Source organism: Bemisia tabaci, chromosome 2, assembly GCF_918797505.1.
Source record: "Bemisia tabaci chromosome 2, PGI_BMITA_v3".
Taxonomy (NCBI): domain Eukaryota; kingdom Metazoa; phylum Arthropoda; class Insecta; order Hemiptera; family Aleyrodidae; genus Bemisia; species Bemisia tabaci.
This window is the reverse complement of record NC_092794.1, coordinates 55,009,204-55,028,636: the sequence shown is the minus strand read 5'-3', so window position 1 is coordinate 55,028,636 and position 19,433 is coordinate 55,009,204. Positions and strand designations below refer to the sequence as shown.

Here is a 19,433-nt window from a genome sequence, read left to right as displayed (position 1 = left end):
AATCCACTAATGAAAATATTGACTTCTGAACACCAGTAACAGGGACTGAAAAAGATCTCGTAAAATACTTCGAAAAATTATTCCCTGGTTTTCTGACGATTTTTTTACGTAAAATTTACTTCAAAAAAATGTTTTAAGAAAATCGCGTTTTTTTACACTCTTTTTTACCTGGAGTTTTTTAACACTTTTTTTTACTTGAATTTCGCCTCTTGTAAATTTTACGTAAAAAACCCCCCGAAAAAGGTTTCCTTCTTCGAAAATTTTATCAGTTTTTGAGGTTTATAAAACCAAACTTTCAACAGCCGATACCAGCAGGGTATGTATCAATTCTCTTAAAAAGTAGCACTGCTCTGTATTTATAGGTTCTTCGATCGATAAAATTTGAGCAAGAATTTGCAAAGTCGCAATTTGAGGCATGCACTTTTAGACTTCAGTCATTGAACTATTCATCTTTGCCAATTTCATCATCGCATTAGAGCACCTGAATAGTTAGTACCGGTGGGTAGGTGTAGAGAAGTTGAGAAAGTATTATTACCACACCACCGACATTGATCGTTGTCTAGCATTGCGGTTTTTAAATTTCGCGCGTTGAGCAGCGACAGTGTTCCACCCTAAGGGTTAGAACGCCCCCTTGCGTTCACTTTTTTCAAAGACATTTTTTCTTAGAATACCTTGTATGATCATGATCCTTTTTTTTCTTATGACAAATGCATGACAAGGAAATTCAAAAGGAAATTTATTTGTGATATAACAATTTACCCAGATTTTTTTAAACTCAATCCGGGCAATGCGAGGGATTTTCTGTCTGATTGCTACCTTCCCTTTTTTCCCTCTTGCCTTGCCTTGCTTCCTCATTTTTCCCTTTTTCCCCGGCTTGTCGTCGTACACGTCCACCTCGTGTCAAGTTGCCTCCATTCTCCCTTCTGCAATTTACTGATTTGCTGCCCATACCCGCCGTGTATTCTCTTTCGAATTTTATTTACCTAGTTCTATTTTAAGTCTCGACTATACTGTTTTACATTCGTGTCTAATTACTTACCAGCGATTTCAAGATGTTTTGGGGTACGTATGACTTTTTAAACTGAAACTTTGAAAGCCTTCCTGTTCGTTTTGTCCACCCGGCACGTGGTTACGATTTTAGACCGCGTTGCGTTCAATCTGTTTCTTTTCTTTCTGTACCCTAAATCCTTCCTTTTTTTGTTTTCTTTCATCAATACGGTCAATTTAATTTTTTTGTCCTATGTTCCAGTTTCCTTCGCATTTTAATCAGTTCGCCATCCCTTGACATGCACCTCTCATTTCCTGCCAGCCCTACACCTTTCTATTCCACTACATCATTTATTCCCGAGCTGTCAAGCTCTAAAATTATCATGTTTAGTGTCATGCAGATGTTTGATTACCGGTCAAAGACATCGGCATTCTCGGTTGTTAAACATGATACTTCCAAGTCTTTCTCATTCTCTCAGATCGTCAGAACAGCCGAAGCAGAACCACATGGCTTTGTCGTGATGAAGGACCTTGAGGCAGGCTCTTGTCAGTGCATTGCACTTGGTCTCTACCCACTGACCCTCACCAAGGGATGGTCGAATGTTAAGATAATTGAATATTTGATGTTTGAATTATCGGCACCAAGATAATGGCATCACATTCTAATATTCGCTTCTGAAGTATTCGGAATCGCAAGATTCGAATTCGATAACCATCCATCCCTATCGTCAATCTCGTTATTAATTATAACTCTTCCTCAACTCCATACAGTAATGACTGATCGTCTCAGTTAAAAGTGTTAGAGGTGTCGTCAGCTAAGTTGAAGGTTGGTTACTTTCGGTTTGCAAGCGCCAACGACGAATTTGGGCCTCTGAACAAAGCGGCGCTCGCTACTACCTACATTGAAAACATCAGTCTCATGATCGTATCGCACCAAAACTACTTATCAGTTATGATTTGCGACTCATTTGTGGTTGTGATTTCTGTGTTGCTGAAAATTAAAGTGTTACAAGGTTTGAAAGTATTAAAAACTTATTGAAGCTTGTGTTCTTGTTTCTGAGAGAGCCAGATGTTCTTTTCTTGTTGATAGTAGTGACGCGAAAACGCCTGCAACTCGAAAGTAAACAACTGTCAACTTAGCTGACAACACCTCTATGTACATCTATCACTAATCGTACCATGTTCCACGGTCACAAAAAAATGAAAAATCGAAGCCGTAATCAAAAATATTCGAAAATTCGCTTCCAAAGTATTTGAAATCGCAATCGAATAGTTTCGATTAATCGCATTTGAGTTTGATAATCATCCATCCCTACCCTCACCTGTGCACAATTTTCTTTGTTTAATCATCCATGTCTCATGTTCAGGCTGACTTTTGTCTAATCTTAGAGGTCATTCCTACCAAGAGTCGATGCCCTTTCCGCCTGTGACAGTAGATCGCCTGACGCTAGTTTTGCGTAGGCAGTAAATGCGTGAATCCATAGAGAAAAAGAAAGGAGGTGTTTGCATCTTGAGGTTTGTTTACCCTGTGATGTAGAGAATTGAAGAATTGAGAATTGAATTTTGACGCAAAGAAAAGGCTTACGGAATTATACATGGTGATGTAGATATTCCCACTTATCTTATCCAAACATCAAGTAGTCTCTCGTTCTGTCCCCACATTCTGAAGAAAATCATCCTATCCGCTATAATGTCTTCGCTAAACTTAGTGCTGTATAAGAAACTGGTGTTTCACAATTTTTACCCGCCCAGTTTTGATTTGCTGGATTTTGCCTCTCCGAAGTAAGTAAGATCAATCGTTTTTCAATGTGCATTCTGTGTTTCAAGCGGAATCCACTTGGCACAATATGTTTCATAAAACTGTGATGCGATTTGAACAGGGGTGATCCTCACAATGGGGCCTCAGAGAACAATAATGTCTGCTCTCACCTTTAAAAGTTGCTGTTGAAATCCTTAATTTAAACTATATTTTTCAGCTTTGGTCTTAGAATCTGGCAAGCAGTACTCCACTACGGTTGAGAAATCATTTCATCTGTCAAAAGCAGCCTTAGATGTAACATCAGTTAGGTCCGACAATGACATTTTAACAGTTGTATTTCATTCAGATGGCAACGAACACATTTTGTGTAATCTATCTAAGGCGCATGCTCTGCAGGAAACGCTGGATCTCAACTTTATGGCTGGATCAAAAGTTGTCTTTGAATGCAAAGGAAAAGGAGTCGTTCACTTAACTGGTAATACTTTTTGAGAGTTAAGATATTCCTGATACTTCTTTTTATATATTATTACTAAGATAAGCGTTTAAATTAAAGCTTTGTGAAAGAAGCTTTTCTTGTGGATAATTCATTTTAAAATGAGAGAACCAAGTTGTACATTATAGACCTTGAAGTACTAACCCAATACTGTGCAGGAAAAAGTTGAAACATTACATTGCATGCTCAAATCTAGCCATGCTATTACGCTAGATTTTGCTGAGTTCCTCTTAGAATAGTTGGTTATAAGCCATACATTTGGACTCCTGGAAAATGTATCTAATATGCTGTAATCAATACTGGTGTACTCGGTGTACTGCACACTGTAATATACTGTGCAGACATGGAGCTGAAAATCGTCTTTTAATATCTGGAGTTACTTCTGAAAATTAATTTTGCCTCTTTTCCAGGTTATATTGTTCCTGAAGATGAGTTTTCTGGTATGTTAGGTGAAGATGAAGAAGACTTAGAGGACGAATCTGAAAGTGAAACTGAAGTGAAACCTGTTGAAGGTAATTTGTCATTATTTTGATATTTTTTGTTCACTGGTAATGTAGCCTCGTTAGTAGAGATTTTGTTCTTTGGCACTAATATTGCAAGCGTGCAAAGAACTTGCTCAATTATGTGGGCAGAAATGTGGAAAAGCCCTGATCTTGTGTAGGGTGACGAAAAATTCCTGAGGTTTAAAAATTTCGCATGTTTATTTATCAGTCCATGCTGAAATTTGCGATACTAGCGCATTACTTGCATATTCTGAACAGCGCTATTCACAAGAAATTCTGAACTATTCTGGGAGGGTAGGGCACTGTAAAGCAAGTCATAAAAAGAAGAGTTTTTTTGTTCTTCTTTTTGACCTTAATAGTAATAATTTGGAGTCAAATTTGGTGAAAATCATGTGTACCAAAGTTTCAGCCCTGTACACTGCCCTTAACATAAGGTCGTGGGTATTTGAAGGGATGGAAATCATAACTAACATTCTGAAATTCTTTTATGAATCAGGACATGGCCCCTAATAAAAAGGACGTAAAGTGGATTGGCCTACTTATGAGATCTCTCGCATTGTTCCTTTCACAATTTTGTGCACCATGAACTCATTATGGTTTCTTCCAAATTCCTCAATCCTGTTCACATTCGTAGATAGTCCTGTGAATTTTGGAGTGGAAGACCCTTAGAAATTTTACACACTCTGGTTCAAGCAAATTTTTCCATGTTCTTTACATTCTCTCAGCTATGTTTTAAACAATTTTGTTGAAAACTCTTTTTGCAGACGTATCAAAAAAATCGCTAAAAAAGCCGCAGCAAGCTGTCGTCTCTCCTGTCAAGAGGAAGCAAGAAAAACAGCTGGCTCCTGATGCCAAGAAATTAAAACAAGGTTAGTTCATTTAGTTTTTCTTATTTAAGTCTCTTTCATCATTTAGGGGACATATGTTCCTTAATATGTTCCTCAATTAAGTTCCTTAATTGAATAGTGGCCGACTGACAGATTTTCACAAAAAAAATAAAAATAAAAAAATAAAAAATTCGGGCTTGAAAATAATTTAGCCACACTTGGTTGGGAGAAATTGTGAGTTCGTATGTTAGAATGTGTCTTCAACTTTTGATATTTGTATGTGCTTGAAAAATAAGGCTCCTTTTTAGCTGTGAAAAATAAGTTCCCAAGGACTTAATGAAATCCTCTCATCACCACTACCGAAGAGGGTGCCAAATTATTATCATTGAGCATTTTTCTGCTGAAGAATTATGCACAGAATACTGAGGAAATTGGCGTCAGCTGAATTTTGATATTTTTTTATATAATACTACTTACAAGCTCATTTTTTTTTCCACTACCTCAAATAGCCTATGAGAGCTAATCCTTGGGCTTTAGTTCCTCCTAAGCACTATGAGGTTTTAAAGTTAAACATACTATGTGCCAATGTGGAGAAAAGGTTTTTTTTGGGGGTATTTTTACAAGCAATATCTAATGGAAAGTGTTGCAACAGCTCATTAGAGACTGAGAAGATCTTTTGTTTCCCAGCATGTCGGGGAGATGAGAGAGGCGAAAAAATCAAATTCCTGCGAACAAATGGAGTCAGTGAAACATTCCCCTTAAAGAATGAGCTGGAAAAGGCCAAAAAAGACTGCTTCACTCGAGGTTGGCATTCGGAAAGGTTAATTTTATAAACTCTTCGTAACCAGGAAATCATCAGGAACATTACATCCCAAAATATAAAATGTAACCTCTGCTGGGTGTCTTAGTATTCTGTGCTCTGTTCTTCATGGTATCTAGGTTCATGTAAGTGAAAACCGCAACTGATAGGTCTTCTCATTTTGTGCTAAGGAATTAATATATTTGTCTCCTGTGCAGATTCAGACTCAGATTCTGATGATGATGATGACGACGACGACGATGATGATGAAGATGACGATGATGACAGTATTCCAAATGGACTGATGCAAGGCTCAGATGATAGTAAGATTTTTATCTTGTTTTCAAAATTTTTTTCACGAAATATTCCTTCTTGCGCAGCGATGCTTCCCACTCTAGCCTTTCTCATGAACAATGAAGTTCCCGCATGTGTCGAAAACTTGCAATTTAAATGCTTTTGGTTGTGTAACATTTTGCATATAACATGACGGTGCCACTCGTTTTCTCTGGAATTAACTTTTAAGCTCAACTAAAGCTATCAAAGTTCAGGCGTAGGGTCGTTTAAGAGGCTGTTGTGCTGTTGTAATATTTTGATGTGCAGTAATCAGAATGTACCCCAACGAAGTTCTCAAAATCATTACAGGGTTTCTAGCCTCACTTTTCTCAACCAACCTCTCATCGGTTGCTCAATGATCATGAAAACGTAATCTGGGTAACGAATTCTCTTACAAAATTCTGAACAGACTTTCCTGAATCGAAAAATGGGCACTTTTTTACTGGACCAAAACAAATTTTGTGAAGTATAAAAAAATTGTGAAACAATGTTCAGTAATGTTTGTTGAAAAAAACTATTTTGAAATGCAGTTTCAATTAAAAATTTCTTAGATGCCATGCTCTAATTTTGATTTTTCTGACAAGAAATTGTTTAAGGACAACCAACCAGCAATTGTCAAATTAAGGCTCAGGACCTACAAGTAGCCAGCTCGTCATTCCATTATTCACAAAAGAAACAAAGTTATCTTCCCGAAAAATAAAAGGTAACTCATTTCTTAATTTTCTTTCTCATTTTGCATAGGCGATGACAGCGAGGAAGATGAAGATGGCGACGATCTGGATGAGGAGGATGATGATGAGGAAGACGATGACGACAGTGATGCTGATATGTTAGATCTAGAGGCAGAGGAAGTAGAAGATGAAGAGGACTCAGATGACAGCGATGAAGATAGTGATGAAGATGAGATTGAGGTGAGACCACTGCTAGTTTTAACAGCATTTATATCTCATGAACTAAAGAGCCGTTCATCAATCGTGTCAGGGTCTATGAAGAGGGTAAGGTTAAGGGGTGCCTGATATGTACTTGAAAAAGGAACAATCAAGTCTCAAAGGTTGGAAAGTAGAAGGGATAAAGAGAAGGATGATGTATAATGATATTCCCTGTTTTCTATCTACAAAATCAGTTTAAGATACCGTACTTCACAAGATTTTTTCTTGGCATTATTGGATCATGGCGTAAATAGTACTCATTTGAAAAAATTTTTATACCCCTCCTCCTCCCCCCCCCCCCCCCCCAATTATAACAATATATGACTGCAGAAGATAACTCATATTATTTATGCTGTGGATTTATTCAATACTTACTGCAATTTCTGCTTTTTGTCCTGAATCAGAGGGGGGAGGGGGTGTCAAGAGGTGCCTGATAGGTATCTGTCAAGGATGGGATCAATGATCAGTTTTTCAGGAAGCCATGTTTCCTATTAAAGATTTCGGATTGTCCAACTGAGTTTGTAGGGCACGAATTGTTCTAAGCTCAGGTACATTTCTGTAATGCGCTGAAGAAGTCGACACATGGTCCTGGTTAAAATTTTGGTACATTTATACAAGGCAGTCCATCTTTATGGTAAAGACAACATAAACGCAGATAAAAAGTCTTATACTTTCACCTGATAGTTAGCTTTCACAAGCAAGTCATACGCATCCACTCATAGAAATGTTTTTAAATTTTTTAAATGCGCCGTTTTCACAAAAGAGTAAAATAGGTATCAGCTCTTAGCATCGCAGTTTAAGAGTGGATACCCGCTGAAATAGTATGGGGATCAAAACCACCATCCCAGAATAACTTTCTTAGTCTCCACGATTTTTCAGGCATGCTCATAATTTTGTTACCCCCAAGTGGTTGAGAACAATTTGCATCCTTTCTAGGTATCAGGTTGTTTGGTATAATTTGGAACTGGCTAAAAAATTTTTGTAAGTATAGGATGGATGCACTAGAGCACAGTGCGTACTCCTGATGTTTCAGAAGTGCATAGCTAACTGAGTTTGGTAAAATGGAACCAAGTCAGCTCTAGTTGAAAGGAAGATAGCTCTGTATTTGTTTATTTGACTTAGTGTAATGAATAAAGCGTAGCCACTGTTTTCACATTATGTACATGCTTTCACAACTTTGAATTGTTGACAAGGGAAAACTTGTACAACCAGTCCAGTTTGAAACATCTTCATTTCAAGGGTGCTGAAAGTTTTTCTTAGAATGCATCCACCAGCAAAGGGCTGATTCTCTAATATTTAAAAATCATCCTGGGTTAAGTCATTTTGACAAAAAGTGGTGCAGTTGCCTTAATTCTTACAAATAGCTAGTGCAATAGTTGTGAGTTATACTCATTTTATTAAAATGCTCCCAAAATTCTTGCCCCTTCAATCATTTTGTATTACAATTTTGAAATTCATTAAATCAGGTTCCATCATCACAACTTTTTCCATGAATGCCTCAGATAAATATCAAACTTACCTGTTCATTACTCTGCTGTCTGAAGTAGTGTCTTGTCCCGTTTAACCTTAGACTTCGGCTCCTCATGAAGCTATCTCAACCAACCTGATGAGTAAATATATTTTTAGCGTAGGTTTTGCCTTGGACCGAGATATTTAAAAAATGCTGCAGCTACGGATTTGGATTATTCCATACATTATCTAATGCACAACACATGGAGTGCCTTCAAGAGCATAGATATGCCTTAACACTCTAGTTTTTTTTGTGAAAATTGCATATACCAAGTTTGCTGGAGTGTAAACTGAGGTTCCTTGGAAACATTTTTCCCCATCTAAGCTCACCAAGGACGCCTGCTCCTAATTTATTTTTTTCTACAATGTGCGTATGGCTTGATTCCTATCTCCTTAATTGAGACCCAATGTAAGTTGTATTCACTTTGTCAGTCCCAAAATTTGCACGATTAATACGCTTTGAAGTGATGATTTTAATATGCTAAATAAAAACCACTCCCTTCAGAAATGTGTTGATTAGGTGTAACAGATGGTCAGGTTGTGGAAGATCGTTGCTTGAGAGTTTTCAGGAACTTAAGACTATTTGTTCCTTGAAATGGGCCTTATGAATGATTCATTTCATTCATCATTGTTCATGCGTATGCCTCCTATCATTATACATTCTATCAGTGTCAGCTGAAGTTGAATTTAATTTTTGCAAGCGAAATTGAACTGATGCCTATTTTCAGACACCTGCCAAGAATAAAAAGGGTCAAAATCAAAAAACGCCCATCAAAACTCCGCAAAAAGACTCAGGGCAAAAACAGGCAAAGACGCCTCAGACACAAGGAAAGGGATCCAAGCAAGAGAACAAGACTCCAAAACAAGATAACAAGACACCAAAACAGGATAACAAGACGCCAAAACAAGAGAACAAGACACCCAATGCCAAAAGTGACAAGAAACAGCCCAAAACTCCTCTCCTAAATGTAAGTTGAAATCTTTTGCATCATGAATACTTTTAAATGCCGATTTGTTTTTTATTGCAGTGGTGCCCTCCTTAGTAGAAATGAACACCCACACTGCCGTGCTAAGGAAGAACGCCGTATGAACCCTCGAGAGTTGCCAAGTTTCCTTCGATAAAAACCGGAATAACTGGGAATTTTGTGAATATTTTGTTCCAAAATTTTCAGAAAATTTCGTACGCAATGCAATCTAAAATATCAAGGAAAAATGTGCATAAATATCATCCAAAATTCCTATTTTATTAAGGGAAATTTTGGCAACTCTCGAATGTTCATACGGCGTTCTTCCTTAGCACGGCAGCACAAATGTCACAGTGTTGAGGTCAGAAGCAAGGAATTTTGCCATGGTTGCAGCATAGTTTTTCTGTTGTAAAATTTTGTGAAGAAACCAAAAAGTTCATTAAAATGTTCTGAAATTCATTTTCAAAGGGAGATCGAAGTAACCTAAAGCTGACAGTCGAGTTAACGCAGCAAGGTGATGCCTAAATATGAGTTCAGCCAATCAACAAACGCCGGTTCCCCAATCTGGCTACGTTATCAGCGCCTGCCATTGTTATTTGAGCGTCAATTGAATGAATCCTATTTTTAGCTTCTTCCAAACTGGGTTTTTGGGGCATTTAGGGTTTAACAAAGTTTGAAAAAATTTCTAGGAGCCTAGTTCACCCGGTACTCTCAGAAAATGAATTAATATAAAGGGTGCCGCTGAACTCATGGAAAGTTGAGTAAAAGTTGAAGTAAGCACCCCTTGTTGAAATGTGCCTTTCTTGAAGAGTGACAGCACCCTAAAGATCAGGTGATACATCGCTGATGTCAAGCTGAGAAAAATCCCCGAAATAAGCCTTTATAGCTCTTGCAGATATGAGAAAAAAAGTGCTTGTAAATCCCCTTACTTACTCATTTTCTGTACTTGTATGTATTTGCATTCTGAGAAGAATAAGTGAACAAATCATGTATTTATTGCAACAGCTCATTTCCAAAATCTCTCTAGAATTATCCTCTCTACTTCTTGATGGAACTTTTTCAATGGTTCATGGCAAACTCATAGGACACCCACAGTTGCTGTGCATGTGCAATTCCTCATGTTTAAATCTGTGAACAAGTCCATGAAAATGTCCAATATGTTATTAAATGTAACGGAAAATTGAATACATTTCAGGTTAATTTTTTTTCAAGTTCTCAAGCGCTATGCTTTTGAATCTATTATCCATCCTGTGATTCACTCCTTGATATCTCATCCAATGAGAGTTCTGATGAATGTCTAACTTCATTGAGGACACTGCACCAATAAGAACCGATATGCATAGAGGTTGTTATTGCTCCTACCTCATTAGCTTATCGCATTCTCTGCACCCAAGGATATAGATAGAACATTGATTAATAGCTGAGTAGTTGGAGGTGGAAACCCCCTTTTTTTCAAAGTTAAGTCAGGCCTCTGAAATGATGGATGGAAGAATGACCTGTAAGCCTAAATGTTGTTCGTGCACTTTTCAACTTTGCAATGTTATTTTCAATGAGTCAGTTAAGCTCAGGAGGGATTTGCCTGCAAATAGTCGAATCTTACAGTTTTCGTTACGAGAAGAACGATGTGCACGTTAAAATTTCACGAAAAATTGTCAATATTGGCAGTGTCATATTGTGCGTTTTTCTCACAACACAGTTTCCAGTTATAGGTTGTAATTTGTGCAGTGTCTTCAATTAAGTCAGCTTCTGCTAGACAGGCATACGTCCAAAAGCTCATGAGCTCTAGCGTTCTACATGATCAATGAAAGCCAGGGCGCATGAGTTTTTGGCTTTCCGCCCCTCTAAAAAAAGCTGATTCAGTTACTGTTGTAGGCTGTTCAAAGTTGATCTGTCACTGTCATATCTTCATGTTAAATTCTCTTTTTTAGGGTTCATCAGTGAAACCAAATGAGAAGAATACTCCTGCAAAAACACCTAAAACACCTGCCAAAACCTTGGAAGGAGGAGTGTCAGTAGAAGATATTAAAGTCGGTGATGGCCCTGTAGCAAAACCCGGTAAATTTGTAAGTATCTTGGTGCATTTATTTTTCTTATTACACTCTAGACCAGCTGCATGAAAGGTTTAAAAAAAAAAAAAAAAAAAAAAAAAAACCTTGTCTTGTCTCAGCAAACTTTCTGTTCAATTCTACCAAATTCATTTGATAGGATGGCTATTGTCATTTAAATTTTCGCACAAAATAGAAAGTGGGTTTTCAACTTGAGTTCCCAGAAAATGAAATTATTGTCAAGATTTTTAGCACTTAAGTAGTTTTTTCAAAGACATACAATGAGCACCTGAATGAACTCTGGAGAATCAATTAAATAGGGTTCTGAATCACTTTGAAGCCTCCTCTGACTGAGGAATGGCGGTATTGAGTCAGTTAAGTCATTTTTTTTTTTATTGTGTCATTCGAAAGTAGTAAGTGACCGAAGCTTACAGCTTTTTTCCTAAATTTTTTGATGACTGCTAACGGGAGAAAAGTTTACTTGAAAGTGCCAAAAATTAGGGTGCCCTCAAACAGCGTTTGAACCGCGCTTGGAGGTTTCGAATGTACTTGTCACGATCAATATGGTGGCAGAATGCATAGTGGAAGAATACACGGCAGCGTCGCGATGGCGGTGTGTTTTTGTTGATCAATTGGAGGTTATGTAGGTTACTTTGTTTGAGACTCATTGTTCTTAATTCTTTAAGATTCTCAATCAGAATGCGATACAGATTCATGTAGGATATGAAACATTCACTTAGAACTTACTTCACCTCAAACGAGAAATCGTGATGTCAACAACGGCAGCGTGGCGGTAGTAAGCAGGTTGGCTTCGTCGCCACCATCTTCTTGTCTATGACGGGTAGATTCGAAGATTCACGGCGGTCGGTTCAAACAAGTTATCGAGGACTCCTAAAAAGGAAGCGTTACATCTCCGCAGCGACAATTTTTCGTGAAATTTTAACGTACGCATCGTTCTTCTTGTACCGAAAAATGTAGGCAAATCCCTCCCGAGCTTAACTGACTCTTTCACTACGTTTGGCCTATCTTGTCTCATCATTTTAGGCAGGGAATGAAGTATGTTCTTTTAAGTAGCTATGGATGGGAAAGAAAGTGCGCTTAGTCCTAAGTAGCTTAGGGGCTGGGCCAAAGGATTTAGATGGAGATTTTGTTTGGATTTATTTTTGCCCGAGGACTAATGTTTCCTCTCTTATTTTTGTCTGCTACAACTTACGGTTCTGTTTTTGTTAATCTGTACATCCTTGATTCATCTCAGTTTTATTGGCTGAGAAAACCTCCCAGAAGCTCGGATCATTCACTTCTGAATTGAGATGAGTACTTGTCCAAGCTTCAGCCTCTGTTTAAGTCAAGTTCTAAGGACTTTGTTTCAAATGCAATCAACATCATTTTAAACTGTGTTGGAAGATTTTCTCGTTTTTTTTTTTTTTTTTAGTTCCGTATTTTTTTTATGATGTGTCAATCTTAGCAATTTAATCGCATTATCCTGTTTTTTGGAACATTTCTACCATAGAGGGGGAAACCCCAATTTTTAGCCTGATCAAATTTATGGAAGGCTCCGTATGAGAATCTCGTATCAAACTTAAATAGGGATCAGTTGGTTGCACTGTAAGATCCTCCCTTGCCTAAACCCTCATTTTGCAGGATCAGTTGTTTCTTTTTAAACTATGTGAGAAGTGCTTTGTGGATAGCTCATCATTACTCTGGTGCATTTTAGGCTTAAATCTTAGGCAAGTCATTCAAGGCACTATTATTGACACTCCTTTTGGCCGAGTCTTATTTTGTCATTTTCACTTGAAATGTGTCATTAAGGCTGCCAATCTCAATCACAAATTACCTGATGGTCTAGGATGGACAAAAATAGTGTTGACAATTAGTGTTGTTAAATTTTGATGGATTTACCAAATTTATCAGATTGCTGCCCAACAAATTGCCCGTCAGCTCGTTAAGGTTTTGGATTGCATAACGGGATGCTTGACTCATTATTTGTTATCGTTTACATTAATGCTGATATCAGAATGATGTATCAATCATTACAGCAAATGCGGTAACTGACCGCAGCCTTGTTTGTTGGCGATTGTGTTAAATCTAACACAACATGTAAAGCTAGAATTTCAAAGATGAAGCTGTATTGCTCCTTTAATTTTGCCGCTGTATCTGCATAAGTTAAAAGCTGTCTTCGCAGACATAAATTGGATAGTAAGGCTATGACTTGATAATGGTCTACCCCTGTAGAGGATCATCAAATGGAGATAAACTATCATATATCGGTGAATGTGTGTCCACCCAGAAGAACACAAGATACGTTTTATTTTAAATGTTTTCTCAATTGTCTGTTGAACAGATTAATGTATACTACACAGGGAGATTTAAAAACAACAACAAGCAGTTTGATGCATCCACACAAGGCCCAGGCTTTAAGTTTAGACTAGGAAGGAATGAGGTGATCAAGGGATGGGATGTTGGCCTAAATGGAATGAAGGTTGGAGGCAAACGTAGGATAGTCTGCCCACCAGAGATGGCGTAAGTAGATATTTGCTTCTCATCGCCTTGCTCACCTTATGTTCTTGCCTCTTTTTGAAATTTTTCTGCAGTGTATTTTAAAATTTCTCAAGTTCAGCTCATCCAGTCAACATACTGTGAAAACCTATTCATCCCTACAGACACCAGCATAAATTGTCCCAAACTTCCAAAAACTGCAAGTTTACCAACTTCTCTAATCAAGTGAGGAATATTACTAAAACCTGGGAAAATTATGGATGGATACCCAATAATCCTCAGCAACAACACCTATGAGCAATGACTTCTCAATGCTCGCAGTTTAGTGACTAGCCTAAACCCCTGCCATTTCATGAAATCAAAATTTACAGAGTTTTTCCCCCTTCTCTTCTACTGTACAAATTTACTTACTAATCAGTGCCAGCTGAAGGTATGAAGATTAAACTTCATGGTCCAAATCAGTTCCAAATTAGTGTTAGCAAACATGTAATCTCAATAAGCTAGTGATTTACTTCATGGCTTACACATAGATTATCATATTTTTTAATGTTGTTGGATAAAAAGTGGAAAATAGTCCTTGGAAGCTCGCTATCAGGCCGCTGATAGAACACTCATTTGACTGAACAGAATCATCAGTGGACCATTTAGTTCCTTAATTGGTGGCAGTTTACTGTGCGTAGTCTTCTCTGCAGATTTTCAGCATTGTTGGTTTTGTTTTCCGCAAAATTTTGAAAATTAGTCATGAAAAGAGACATAGTAGTGTACAAAGAACAACATGTTGTATTTGACATGAGTTGAGCGTTGTCCAGGGTTTTTATGCCCCGGGAAACTTCAGGGAATTCAAGGGGACCGGGGAATATGAGGGGAAATTCAGGGACTTGAGGAGGACGTACAGAAGTGAGCGTAAAAACCTTTTTTCGATTGTTCACAACTTGTTCCATAATCCGTACGCAACAGAAAATGTGATGAGCCAATCGAGGTCAGATATTTTAACAAATCAGACAATGGCCTGTAATGGTGTCAACCTTTGACCAATAAGATTGACGGATTCCAAAAAGTCGCGCTGTCAGGGCTCTATTGGTACGCGAACATTTCTTTTCAGTGTAAGAGTATTTACGTTAAGAAAATACATAAGTATCCTAATTTAAAATGTATATTTATGACTTGTTTTTTTTTGTTTTTGTTTTCAGTTATGGAAAAAAAGGATCTCCACCGGTCATTCCCTCCAACGCAGCCCTCGTGTTTGATGTAGAACTCCGATCCGTGAATTAATCTCTTTTCTTTTAGACCTTTTTTTCAAAACTTATCTTTTGGTTTCCATCAAAGATGAATGTCTGTTTGAGACTTGTCGAGCGTTTTTTCATGTGATGCATCACCTTTGACCCCATTCCCAATTGTGTTACGTGGAAGCGAAACAGTTAAAAGAAAGAATTTCCCCCATTTTTTGTATCATACCATTGCTAAAGTTAAGCGACAGCCAGTAGTGACCCTAATCATTGCATGACTTGTCAAGAATGCGAGGTAAAAAGGGTATGTCAATTTACTGAGCCGTGAATTTTTTTGAGTGTGCTTATTAAGCACTCTAAACACAGTACTATTAGAACTGATATTTTTAGATTCCCTGACAGTCAGGAATTGGCAAGAAGAGGAGGCCTCTGAATTGAGTGATGCCGCTCCTTCTCATTTCCTGTTACAATGTAATAAATGGACTACATTTTGCTGTTCAGAACAACATTTCTGGCTCATTTGAGAAACCATGTATGTACCACTAGTGTCCACGTGTACTCGGGTGTTTTTACCAGGGCTGCCGATTCGTGGGCAATTACCCATTTCGTGAGTATTTTGAACTCCGGTGGGTAATTGGTGGGAAATAGGTAATTCGAGGGTAATCCAGGCAATGGTGGGTAATCTGTGGGTATTTTCTTATTTACTAAAATCCAACGAAATAACCGTAAGAAAATTCAAATTTGGCAGCAAAAGGTGGGTGAACAGTGGGTAATCGGTGGGAAATGGGTAATTCGAGGGTAATCCAGGCAACCATGGGTAATCTGTGGGTAATCCAGGCAATGGTGGGTAATCAGTGGGTATTTTCTTATTTACTAAAATCCAACAAAATAATCGTAAGAAAATTCAAATTTGGCAGCAAACGGTGGGTGAACAGTAGGTAATCGGTGGGTAAAGTTGGGTGTTGGTGGGTAAACGTGGGTAAAGTTGTAGCTGGTGGGTAAAGCTGGAGTTGGTGGGTAAAGTGTGAGTATAATTGGAACTGGTGGGTAATCGGTGAGGAAAAAACAATCCGGTGGTTAATCAAGGTCTCAAAAATGGGTAATCGGATCGGCAGCCCTGGTTTTTTACGGGTGAGCCAGAAATTGCTGTTTCTGATTGCAAAATGAAGTCCTAATAATTAATAGTCATCATAGGGCACAACTGATCCCTCTTCTACCGACCCCTGGAATTTCAAATGCGAGTTTTAACCGTATAAAATAACGATTTTCCATCTGTCACGAGTGTAACTTATCTCTTGGGTCACAATTTTCCTGGACAAAAAAAAATTTTATAATAAATATTTTTCCTTAAAAATTTTGTGTATTTTTTTTTTTTTTTTTTTCAACTTCATTGGAGGCGTTCGAAGGTATCCAAATCCTTAAGATTTGAACGCTATTGAATTGCCATCAAATCTAAGTTAAATTTTATTTTCTCTTGAAAGGTGTACTTGATCAGTTTCCTCAAGTACACAGTATTTTTGTTTCCTAATTTTTCTTCTCCACCACTTTGGTGAGATGAAGTCTCGTCAGTTTTCATCTTTGTAGGGCAATCTTTTGCATTTTTAACATCTGTAAGATATGTGAGTGTCCATCCAGAAATCCTGGCAATTTGATGCTACAGTGAAGCTCATCTTTCCAAGTCAAACTTTTTGTGCTCAAAACTATTCGCCGCCCAAAATTCAAACAGAAATTGCACGTAAATTACCACTGAAGTTCAAATTATCTTAATCTGAGACCAACAACAGCATAGCCCTTGGGAAATGAATTAGGGAAGATTTTGGTTGTAACCCCCGAAACGGTTCAAGTTCATGAGAAAGACAGGGGCTTTGTAGGGGGCCAGAGAGAGAAAACCTGATCTGAGGTGTAGTTGCCATTTCTTTGTATGAAAGTATACTATCTCCCTATGAGAGTGACGTGAGCACTAGGGGTGAGGTAAAAGCTTCAACCAAGGAGACAATATCCGTTTCACCAGCGAGAAATACAAAAAATGTATAAATCATGTAGACAACTATTGTCTGATGAAGGCCAAAAGAAGGATCAACCAAAACAGGTTGTGACGGATTGAGAAAGTACTGCTGGTTATATCAAATCCACGGCCGATTATTGAAAGTCAAAATCAGCACGATAAGACATTGAAAAGCAATACATCTATTGCATGCACTGGGCTGTGTCTAGTCTTGTCGTGCTAACATGGTTCCAATATTGGGGCTGCCATATGCTTCTTTTTGTTAGATAGGCTGTTCTGTAACATAACTTAATGGCAGGGTGTCTAGCGACCAGGGAAACCAGGGAATGTTGGGGAATTTTTTTTTGTCAGGGAAAATTTCAGGGAATCCGTAAAAATTTGGCTTGTTAGGGAAATCAAAAACACAGATTTTTTTTTGTTAAAAATTGATGATGAATCAAGTTTCAGAAAAATGGAATCGATACTAAAATTTCTACCAGAATTTCCGCTGATGTCTTCTACATTTTAAAAATGAGGCAAACGTATCTTGTATAAGTTTAGGCACCATACATTTTGCTCTATTTATTGCATTATATCCCTATAACATGAACAAATTCTTACCTACATCTAATTAGTTTAATCATGTCAAACAATTGGGAATATTTTCCCTTTTTTGTCAAGGAACTTTAAATTTTTCCCCTGTCTTTTGACTGTTTGTGTCAGGGAATTTTGTATATGAAAATTGCTAGACATCCTGAAGAGTGTTAATGAGACTCGAGATAATTTCTGTTCCTGTTTGAATTGTGACACATCAATGAGGACTCCAGTGAAAAAAGCACCTGACGATGTTCAAACTTAGATCATGAATTTATTTCAAAACAATTAGCAATAACCCAACTTAAGAATATAACAGTTTAGCAAATACAAAAAAATAGTAAATGCTGGGGCATTAACCTCACGACAGTAATCTTGTAGCAGTGTCATATTCCAGAATTGAAGAACAAATTTTCTCTTGTTTTCAGGAGGAATAATCATTATCAAATTATGATGAATTTTTAATTTGACTCAGTTACACCCTTGTCAGCACAATACTTATTATTGCGTCAAAAAGGGGTGACTCAGAGGTGGCTACTTTTGATTGTTATCCTGTTGGTTGACCAAGGTAATAACTAAGTATTTCAAAGACAGCTGATCAAAGGCTGTTCTTTCGTGTTTGCCAACAGGCTTCAAAATCATCCCAACATCTGAGAAAATGCCCCTAAATGATGGTTGCTCCTTAACTGGAGCAAAAGCCAATGAACCACCAGAAGAAGTTGACTTCTTGGTTAAATTTATGATTTGATTCTGCAAAAATTACAGCACTATAAGATTACATTCTGTAGTGACTTCAGAAAATATCCAGAACGGGCATTTTTATCGGAAGTGTTTCTGCTTATTTAATAATGGACTATGATCAGCATTTATGGCCCCATGCGCAACAATCTTGGAATGCATACAGTAATCACAGTTCATAGTTCTTGAACAGGTGTCTCTCCACAAAGGAATAGTGCCAAGTGCCTACTTTCGGTTCTAGGTTGGGGGTTCCTTCACTTCACACATGACAGACCCTTGGGCTAAAATGCCGAGGAGAAAAAATAACAAGTTTGATGAGAAGTTGCTTAACCGAGGTGCATTAGAAATACAGGCCAAAAGATTTTCAGCATTATTAAATGGACTACATTTTGCAATTTGGAACTACAATATCTTGCTCAGTTTAGAAACAACGTATGCACCATCAGTTTACTTATGCATGTAAGTGTTTCTACAAATGAGCCAGAAATTTTTAGTTCTTAATTGCAAAATGAAGTCCAAATGGATTACATTTTGCAATTAGGAACTACTATTTCTGGTTCATCTGTGCACTTATGTGCATAGGGAAACTATTAGTACATACGTTGTTCCAAACCTGAGCCAGGAATAGTTGCTTCTAATTCCAAAATGTAGTCATAATGCTCACAATAAGTTCGCAAAAGTACATTCAGAAGTTCTTTAAAACTACCCTTCATCAACTATTTGTAAGTGTTATGATCAGAGCAATGACTTTCCGTTTAGTGTTCTCTTAGATGGGAGAATTATCTGAAAGACTATTTCCACTCGTTCAAGACAGAAAATATAAAAATCAAAAAATTAACAACTCTAACTGAAGGAATTAAAGATTGCCTTACTCGTCCTTATTCATCCTGTAACACCTAACCCGTCCTCAATCATCCTGTAACGATAACTCACTGTTAGAAGACGATCTTTTTTCTTAGTAAAAAAGGGTAAAAGACTAGAGAGGCATTCTTAGTCTTTCTGTTGCTGACTAGTTGTCTTCTCATTCAACAAAAACAGCAAATCATTCGAGGTGACTTTAGTATGAGGGGTTTTAAAGTTATTTCACTTTGTCAGATTCGATTGGGCATTTAGACTCCTCTGCAGGGACCTTTGGGCGAGACCAATAACAGCCAGTAGAGTCACATGATATAGGGGATTTTTCCTTGTTGTCAATAGCCTTCTCTCCTGGTTCTGGTTTGCCCCATGGGATGAATCGAAGGATGAA

At 37.7% G+C, this 19,433-nt stretch overlaps 1 protein-coding gene across 2 annotated transcripts; it reads left to right on the top strand.

Annotated features, from left to right (window-relative positions):
* Positions 1 to 880: 880 nt before the first annotated feature.
* On the top strand, positions 881 to 16,225 carry Fkbp39 (FK506-binding protein 39kD). Of its 2 annotated transcripts, XM_019049804.2 has the most exons (10): positions 882 to 1,062; positions 2,964 to 3,221; positions 3,650 to 3,751; positions 4,507 to 4,611; positions 5,587 to 5,691; positions 6,443 to 6,612; positions 8,868 to 9,107; positions 11,033 to 11,167; positions 13,491 to 13,669; positions 14,836 to 16,225. In XM_019049804.2, the coding sequence occupies exons 1-10, from the start codon at positions 1,053 to 1,055 to the stop codon at positions 14,915 to 14,917; spliced, it is 1,386 nt and encodes a 461-aa protein (XP_018905349.2). In that variant the 5' UTR covers positions 882 to 1,052; the 3' UTR covers positions 14,918 to 16,225. The 2 variants fall into 2 exon arrangements, with proteins under 2 accessions (XP_018905350.2, XP_018905349.2); XM_019049805.2 differs by lacking the exon at positions 13,491 to 13,669 and having other exon boundaries at positions 881 to 1,062.
* The last annotated feature ends 3,208 nt before the right edge of the window (positions 16,226 to 19,433 follow it).